The 9,117-nt window shown below is 37.6% G+C and overlaps 1 protein-coding gene across 4 annotated transcripts; it reads left to right on the forward strand.

Annotated features, from left to right (window-relative positions):
• Positions 1-301: 301 nt before the first annotated feature.
• clcc1 (chloride channel CLIC-like 1) lies at positions 302-8,989 on the forward strand. Of its 4 annotated transcripts, none has more exons than XM_062423453.1 (10): positions 302-718; positions 934-1,041; positions 2,459-2,569; positions 2,806-3,027; positions 3,283-3,423; positions 3,529-3,628; positions 4,467-4,564; positions 4,883-5,029; positions 6,087-6,689; positions 7,004-8,989. In XM_062423453.1, the coding sequence occupies exons 1-10, from the start codon at positions 587-589 to the stop codon at positions 7,097-7,099; spliced, it is 1,758 nt and encodes a 585-aa protein (XP_062279437.1). In that variant the 5' UTR covers positions 302-586; the 3' UTR covers positions 7,100-8,989. The 4 variants fall into 4 exon arrangements, with proteins under 4 accessions (XP_062279437.1, XP_062279438.1, XP_062279439.1 ...); XM_062423454.1 differs by having other exon boundaries at positions 302-685; XM_062423455.1 differs by lacking the exon at positions 302-718 and adding an exon at positions 1,531-2,227 and having other exon boundaries at positions 963-1,041.
• The last annotated feature ends 128 nt before the right edge of the window (positions 8,990-9,117 follow it).

A 9,117-nucleotide genomic window follows, 5' to 3' on the forward strand; every position in this document is an offset into this window, starting at 1 on the left:
CTTTATGTGAAAAGTGCCTTGCCCTAGAGATAACTTTTGCTGTGATTCAGCGCTGTATAACTAAAGATTGATTGATTGATATCTCCATAGTTTAAAAAAAGTACCAAACACATCCGTAAAACCCTTTGGATTGTCTTTTTGAAGTCTGTGAAAGTCCCTATACATAAAAAAAAAAAAAAAACTGTTCACTCCTGTGAGCGCCCTCGTCCCTAAACAAATAAATACATTTCCCGTGAGCCTTAGCGACATGTCAGGGTGTATCGTAAAGCAGTGTCTATGATCGTAAAGCCCGTCTGTTCATTATGCAGGAACAGGAACAGTAACAACAGCTGTCTTGTTTAGCTAGAGTGGAAAGAAAATGTTTTCTATTTAAAACAGTGAATAATCCTAACTGTTAAGTATCAGTATATCTGCAAAGCCACGTCTGAGTCGGTGAAGTTATCTAGAAGTTATCTGCAGTTCGTTTAGTTATTGACTTAGCTTGGCTTTAGCTAAGTTAAAGTTAGCAACTACTACTTCACTTTTGGGGTTTCACTGGAGACTTTCTAATAGGAAAAGAAGGACTCTGGTTTCACCTCCTGTAGGGATGCTCCTCATCGTCCTGGTATGCAGCCTGGCTCTGTCTGCCACCGGGCAGCAGGGGCAGGAGGACTGGATAGACCCTTACGATATGCTCAACTACGATGCAAGTACCAAAACAATGAGGAAGCCCGCAGAGGTTGGATGATGTTAAATATCTACGTATCTACTGTTAGCTGAAATACCCTAAGCTATGCTAATGTTTTTCTCTCTCTCTCTCTCTCTCTCTCTCTCTCTCTCTCTCTCTCTCTCTCTCTCTCTCTCTCTCTCTCTCTCTCTCTCTCTCTCTCTCTCTCTCTCTCTCTCTCTCTCTCTCTGTGTGTGTGTGTGTGTTTGTGTGCGTGTGCGTCACAGCCAAGAAACTATCAAAATGTGCCAACTAAAAGAAGACAGTACGATCAGGACTCCAGCCAACCTGAGCCAACGCAGTGTAAGGATGAAGTGGAAGAGTTAAAAAGACAGGTCAGTGACTCTTGGGCAGCCAGAGCACATTACAGTGTTTCTGGTTACACCACGACACTCAGTCATCTTTGTCCTAAGTCGTTTATATCTTTGATAACTGTCAGATTCATACTGTAATCAGAAAACATCAGAAAATGTCTGAATTCACACATCAATCATGGAGCTGGGAAATACAGTGCTGTTGAAAGTTTGTGAACACTCGTAAATATGACCTGAAACTTAGATTATTACACAAGCCCGAAAACTAGATAAAGGGAACCCAATTAAACAAATCAAACGAAATCATTCAATATATTCATTTATTTATTGAGGACAATTATTACATCTTCTATTTTTCTTATTTGTGTGAGGCAAAAGTATGTGAACCCTTGCTTTCAATAACTGGTGTGATCATCTTTCATGGCAACAACTTCAACAAAACATTTCTGGTAACTATTTATTAGCCTTGCACATCAGCTTGGAAGACTTTTAATCCATTCTTCCTTACAGAACAGATGTTGCTGGGCTCCTTGGCACGAACTGCCTGCTTCAGGTCCTTCAACAGTATTTCTGTAGAATTAAGGTGACTCAGTTATTCCAAAACATTAGCTTTCTTTTGCTCTAACCATCCTTTGGTAGAACAACATGTGTATTATTGTCTTTTTTCATGACGCACTTTCTGTTGAGCATCAGGTCATGGACGGATGTCTTGACATTTTCCTGTAGAATTTGTTGTTACATCTCAGAACTCTTAACTCCATCAATGTTTGCAAATCGTCCTGCTCCAGATGCATCAAAGCAGGCCCGTACCATGATACTGTCGCCACACTGTTTCACAGATGGGATGAGAGTATTATGTTGGAATGCAGTGTTTGCTCACTGCCAAAAAAAGCTTCTGATTCAAGCTTTTAAAATGGGTTTGTAACCCTTTTCCAACCTGGTGAGTATCAACAACTCTTCTTCTAAGGTTTTCAAAAATCTCCTTTGTTTGAGCCACGACACACACTTCCACCAGCATGTGTTGTGAAGCTCTAACTTTGACAATGAAGAACCAAATTTCTCTTCTTTAAATTAGTCGGGGCCTCCCAGACTCACACTTGATTGTCATCTTATTGATTGAAACATCTGACTATCTTCACTTATTTATGCCTCATACAAATATGTGACAGTGGATAATTTTCCTCGCTGGATGCACACATGGATAAGTGTAAGATTTTGGACTAATTTCTTTAACTGTTGTCTCATTGTCTAGTTTTAGGACTTGGATGGAAATCTGATCACATTTTCTGTCATATTTATTCAGAAATGAAGCAAATTGTAAAGGGTACACAAACTTTCAAGCAGCACTGTATATCAATACACTGAATCACTATTCAGAGAAAACTAACCTTCATAAATCTGTCAACCATCACCAATATTGTGCTTTGCTTTTATTCAGATTGAAGATCAAAAGAAGAAAATCACGACCCTGTCACAGCAGCCTACATGCAATCCAGTGTTCAGGCGATTCCTTAGTAGACTCCTGAAGGAGGTACAAAGAGTTGGTTTGGTAGGTGGCCATTTCAAATATATTACGATAAAATATGTGAATCTGAATGCATCCTATGCAGCTGTTGAATACATTGTAGTAATCACGCGGTTTTCCCTGGATAACCCAATCTGTTTTAAATGTGATACCATTGATATTCTGGTTTAGTATCTTCATAGAACCCAGGTGTAGTTAGCACAATACAGCAGAAAGCAGGGCGTTGCCATTTTAATCCCGCTGTCTCCATTTGTCCCCAGCCCAGTGACACCACAGACATGGTGTACGATGCCAAAATCAGACTGTCCAGACAATCTATGACAGAAATACAGAAACTTCTGGATGGTGAAGAAAGCTGGAGAACAGGAGCTCTGGATGATGCCATCAGTCGGATACTAGTAGATCTTAAACCACATGACTATGAGGCCTGGAAGTGGCGTTTTGAAGACACCTTTGGCGTGGAGCTTTACACTCTCTTACAAGTAAGATCATTCATGAATCTTAAGTTTTAAATGACATTTCAGTCATGCGATTCCTATGGAAAAAATATACACTGTTTATAGTCAGGCCTTTCTTAAGTTGCTTTAGATAGTCTTTTATGCATGTCCATTAAAAGGGGACTCCACATATTTTACAGTTTTTGAAATGACTTTGTTGTACACTTTGTATCAGCTAAGTGGTTTTCCATCTTTTGGTCCCAGTTAATTCGTAATCTGTTCTCTCTGCTTGTGTTTCAGGTGGGTCTGTTTGTTCTGGTTTTAATGGCCATCGTCTGCACTCAGCTGTGGTCAACAGTTTCCTGGTTTGTGCAGATCAAGAGACTGTTAATAATCTGCTTCTTAGTCAGTATTGTCTGGAACTGGTTCTATCTGTACAAGGTGAAGAAAAGCTTTTCAGTTCACTTGCTCTTGTTTAGCTATTCAGGGCTTTCTTTTAGACAAATAAGATATTTGCAATGCTTTATTACATTTATTTATTTTCAGATTGCCTTTGCTGAGCACCAAAACAATATAGTGAAGATGGACAGTGTCAATGAAAAATGCACAGGAATGAAGAAAATTGACTGGAGTGATAATTTGAGAGGTAAGCTGTGTATGTTACTGTCCATGAATCTGCAAAATGCAAACTTTTCATGAGGTGAGCAAAACAGACCTCTTTTCAGCTTAGTGGCAATGCATTTTTCACATTGGACAGTGAGTTTCTATGTAGTAAATACACCTATATATTATTTTACAATGTTTGGCCTCTCATTCACACACTCTACCACTGGTAATTCCCATTGTGAGCAACTTCGGGTTCAGTTTCTTGCTCAAGGATGATTAAATAATCGAACCACTAACCCTGTGATTAGTTGTCAACCCGCTCTACCTCCTGAGCCACAGCCTCCTTAAGAAATGTAATTTCTTTGCAATGCAGGAGAATTTTCTCAACCAATTAGTACTTACTCATTAAGTTTGTTTAAAACATTTCAAATCATCAGATATATGGAGAACGTTATCATCACAATTGCTGTGCTTCTTTCATTACTCATGTCACTGCAGTACTGATACTTACACCATGTTGAAGTTTATGTAAAACTGCTTGTAAAAACCTTTTATGGCCATTGATAAAATTTTAAAAAGTGTCTTTCTGTCGCTCCATATGGCCCCACACTGTCCCCCAATCACTTCAGTCAAACTTTACACACTGCACACATTCAGTGTGCAAAATCCTTTACAGTGGGTTTGATTAAAGGACTTTTTCTTTCACTGCCTGGTCAGATTTTCTTGAAGGGATTCACAGTAGAGCATTCCCAGCTGCTATTGTAGCAGGAGATATTTTACAAGACTTTGCAGAAGAAGGCCATGTTCCACTGAGCAACTTCTATTTAGTATCTAATTTATTTCAACTGATCACTGTCTCTTTGATTGTTTTCCTGCAGAGTGGGCGAGAAGCACCTTTACTCTTCAGGATGATCCTTGTAAGAAATACTATGAAGTCCTCATGGTCAACCCTATTCTGCTTGTACCTCCCACCAAAGTAAGTCACTATGCTGGTGTCTGTAATTTTTCTATATATCTCTGGGTATCGAAAGCCTCACATGATCATGACTGTTAATCTTAACTTTTGCTTTTGGACACCAAAACGTAAATGTTGTATTGCTATCATTTTTATTTTTCAGTTTTTAAACATTTCTTGAGGAAATACAATGAAAGCATTTCAGTCCATTATATTATCTGTTCCCATTTGACACTCTTGCTTAACTATTACTGTAAAATCAGTGTATGTTTTGAATATCTGTATGTATACAGAAATGGCTTTTACAAAGTTGCATACTTAAGATGTCTCTCTGTTTAGGCAATCTCAGTTACCATCACGACCTTCTTCACGGAGCCACTGAAACATGTTGGCCAGGGGATCAGTGAGTTTCTTCAAGCCCTCCTCAAAGATATGCCAATTACCCTGCAGATCCCAGTTCTTCTTACTGTCATGTTCACCGTTTTGGTAAGGACCCATGATTAAATCTCATTAACACTCATAAATAAATAAAATCAGCTTGTAAAAGTAAAGGTTCAAGTTTGAGAAAGTTCCGGTATAGTTTTTGTAAGGTACAAAACGTTTTTTCAGGCCACCTCTGGATTAGGGTACTTAATATAATTTTTTTATCAATGGATACCTTTTTTTTCAGAATTATTGTAAAATATGTACCTAATATTTAACTTTATTTAAGGCTGTTGAGATGATACATCAAGGTTTCTGTTGTGAGTTTTTCTCTGGTTAACATGCAGAGGCAAACGGTACAAAGTCTGTATCCGCTTCAGACAAATAAGATAGCAAAAATGATAAGAGACACTACGCATTGATCTACTGGCAGCGGACAGTGTAGCTTTCATCCAGTGAAACTAAAGAATGAATATAAGATAGGTAAGGGTCATATCTCTCAAAAAGCATTTAAGATTTAAAAACAAACGAAAAAAACACGGCTATTACCAGGTCAGGAAATGGAGAAAGGAGATTTGATCATTCAAGTTCTTGAAAATCTTTTGCAGAAATAATAATACTGAGAGTAATTGATAAAGAATTAAAGAAGACTAAAGTTTATCTCTTTGCATCACCAGTTGTAGTCTTGTTGCCATTTTGTAAATCATGTCTTTATGTCAGTATTTATTGATGAAGTTACGTCAAATTTTGCTACTGTGATTATATTCAGATTTTCTAGAACAACAGAAAATCTAGTTTGAATTTCATAGATAAGGCAGGTGAAGTTTTTAACATAATAATATTAATAATAATAATTTGCAATATAAAAGGAGCTAAAACTTGTGGACAGTATTCAGTCCCAGATTTACGATTAGCAGTGGTGAAGACTCTAAAGCGACAGAGAGAGGTTTGGCTACAGACACAAAAAGCTTAGGAAAGATGGGGTGACCTCATTGCGTATTTTATATTAGAGGGAAAAGTAATTGGACTCCTGATCATTGCAAATGTATTGATAGGCTTGTATGTGAGAGTTGTGTGCTGTCTTTTTCAGTAGTGATATATTTATTTTACTCCTCTACAGGCATGCTGTTATGGAAGTGTGCAGGGAGCCTTCAGGTATGGCATTGCTGCGCCTCTGCGCCGCCGTCGTCGAAGAGATCCACCCCTTCCACCAGCGAACCAACCACAGCTTCCTCTTCAGAGGACTGAGGACCGTAACCAGCTAGCAGGAGGGGATGCACCACAGCAGGCCCCAAGGCAAAGATTAGAGCAGAACCAGATTCGTCAGAGGCGATTCAACCAAGACAGGGAAGAACCCCCTAGGGCAGTGGAATCCCTGAGCAGAGCCGACGTACCCTTCAGTGAGGATGAGATGGATGGTGAACAGCGTGAGGGAAGTCCTGTATCAGAGCACACAGAGCAGAGTCTCTCTGCTGCTGAAAGTGATCCTCAAAGTGAGTCAGAATCAGACAACCAGCAGGACACACAAGAGAAGCTGGAAGGAGCGAGTGCTAGCAGTGGGGCTAACAGGGGAGCCGAAGCTAACGAGGCCCAATCAAACACTAAACCCACAGATTCAACTCAGGAAAAGGCCAAACCTTTGAAAGCATATGAGAAAGTTTCTCGAGACGAGCCCCACAGAAACGCAACAGCAGCCAGATCTCAGCCTGCACAACCTGCTCAGGTGAGTCCTTTTTAAAAATAAATGTAATACCACTGCATATTAGTAAATGAACTGTATATTTTTTATTGCCATTTGAAGCAGCAAATATCATGACAGTGTTACTATAATGCAACTAAATGTCAGTTAAGGTGCTTGTTTCCCTATATTCAGAGTACTTACTTTATTTACTCAGTTGACATAGTTAATAAGATCATGTTTGTTGGTTGGAAAATCTCACACTTATAAATGTATCATTTTCTCCTACATTGCATTTTTATTTGAATGCTCATTTTGTCACTTTGCGTAACATGTTTCTGATGAATCTCTCACTGCAGAACCTGGAAGCTCCAGATGAAGACAGAACGTCCTCTGACTCATTGACACATGTTGAAACACTCGGGATATCTGTTCAGGAGACATTAGTGGAATAGACACTGTCTGCATTAGTCAAAAGCAGCAACATTGTCCTCATCACTGTTTGACACTTTTTGCTGGACTGTGGAGGCAGTGACAACAAAGACAGTCCTTCAGTCTATCCCTTACTGATTGACTTACATTGTTGAAATGGATGTGGCCCTTTTTGCCAGTGTGGAGGGAATTTATTCTAAAAAAAAAAAAAAGTCTTGCTTCTGTGCAGTCAGCTGAACATGACTTTTCCTGAAAGGGGACACTAACCTGACTGAACTGGTATCAGGGAAATGGGAATCTTATTTGTGAAAACCAGCATTTACTTGTTTTATTTTTTCAGTGTGTCTCATCTACAAACAGAAATCATGGTCTACAAAACTCGGTTTGCATAGTATCATTGTATTGATAACAAAGTGATAATTTACAATCAATAAATAACATTAATTTTACTTTCATTCCAACATTTTGAAGTTGAAACTTTAATCTAGCCATTTAAAGGGTATAAATGATATTTCTTTATGCTGGGTTATTTTATTTTTTTATTTTTTTTACAATGAGCTATCTTTAGGGTTATTAAATATAGATTTTATATCGAGGGCTTGAAATACTGATGTGGAAGTCACCGTTTTGCTCAGCAGTAGTGCTGTTGCTGTTTGTTTACAAAAATACAGCACAAAAATAGCCAAAGTTATTCATTTTAAAGTCATAAATAAATTTGTTTTGCAAGAATATTCTTACACAAAAGCACAAAATGTTCAAAACATTGTAGCAACCTGCTCCAGAAACAAATCTTGAAATTGCTGATTGTGAAATAGGCAGCAGTAATTAAATCTGCACTGATCATTTTAAAGATATTAAAGATAAAGATAAAGATATTACATTACATTACTTCCAGTGAAAGCAAACAGTTGATATGTTTTTGGTTTCATGCAGAATAAATGTTACTTTCACTTCAGATCTTTCACAACACATGACTGTGGGCTAAACAGTACATATCAGTGTTCTTGCTGACTGATGTACCATAAAGCTGACGCAGGCTAAAGCTTGTTTACTTTGACATTTTGTACTTTTAGTGTAAGGGTCCTCTCTGCTACACACTAGGTGATTTTGTTTAGCTTAAACAAAAACATTAATGCCTGTAAGAAATCCACATGTTTAACTCAAACAAACAAAAAAGTTCCTTATTTGTATAGAGAACAAACAAGGCCATTGTTTTTTGCAAGAAACATCTAGCTGGATATATGGAGTCCTGCAGGTATCACTATCATTATCATTATTCAAAATGAAGTGAAATAGCAGAATAACGTTATATTGAAAAATATGTCTCAACACCATGTAAGCCACAACCTGCAGTATACCCACATATATTTGAACAAAATTAAAACTTTATTAAAACCAAGAGTACAATTTTGACTGTCATTAACAACTTTCATGGATTATTAGACACTTCTTTACAGTCACATGTGAACATGAGCACAAATGGTCAGCACAGGAGTGTTGTCTTCATCCAGAATGGGGAAAAAAGGACAGATTAAATAATGTATGCTGAGAAAATTAATTCATTTTAGTGTTGAAATTACATTACAGGGTTTTGTTTTTTTTGTTTTTTGTTCTTTTTATTTGATAATTAGCTTTCAGCAACACCCAAATACAGATTTTTGTTTGGCTGCAGACCACATTTTCTGTTACATAAAATGCACACCCACTAATCCTCTAGAGCATTATGGGAGAGCCCTGAACAGATGTTGGTCAGCCATCTCAGGATGTTTTTTGGGATTGCACATCTGAGATCATGTTCTTGGTGTATTTCTGAGAAACATTGTGGATATATAAAAGCTGATATCTGCACATGTCTTTTTGACTTATATTTAAACTTTGTACTTTTATGCCAATAATAAAAAAAATCTTCATCATACTGTAATTCTTGGAAGTGTTCAGAAGGGTTTGAAACAGCTTTTAGATAAATAAATAAAAAGTAATCCAAATAGCTGATTTTTATTTTTAAATGCATTTATTGTTGTTGGTTTGCATTCTGTTGGTC

The sequence above is a fragment of the Scomber scombrus genome, chromosome 8 (assembly GCF_963691925.1).
Source record: "Scomber scombrus chromosome 8, fScoSco1.1, whole genome shotgun sequence".
Taxonomy (NCBI): Eukaryota; Metazoa; Chordata; class Actinopteri; order Scombriformes; family Scombridae; genus Scomber; species Scomber scombrus.

Bases quoted from the DNA above. Each gene is read 5' to 3' on its own strand.
- clcc1 (XM_062423453.1), top strand. From the start codon at position 587: ATGCTCCTCATCGTCCTGGTATGCAGCCTGGCTCTGTCTGCCACCGGG. The intron at 719-933 runs GTTGGATGATGT...TGTGCGTCACAG, and splicing joins CAATGAGGAAGCCCGCAGAG to CCAAGAAACTATCAAAATGT. The intron at 3,629-4,466 runs GTAAGCTGTGTA...GTTTTCCTGCAG, and splicing joins CTGGAGTGATAATTTGAGAG to AGTGGGCGAGAAGCACCTTT.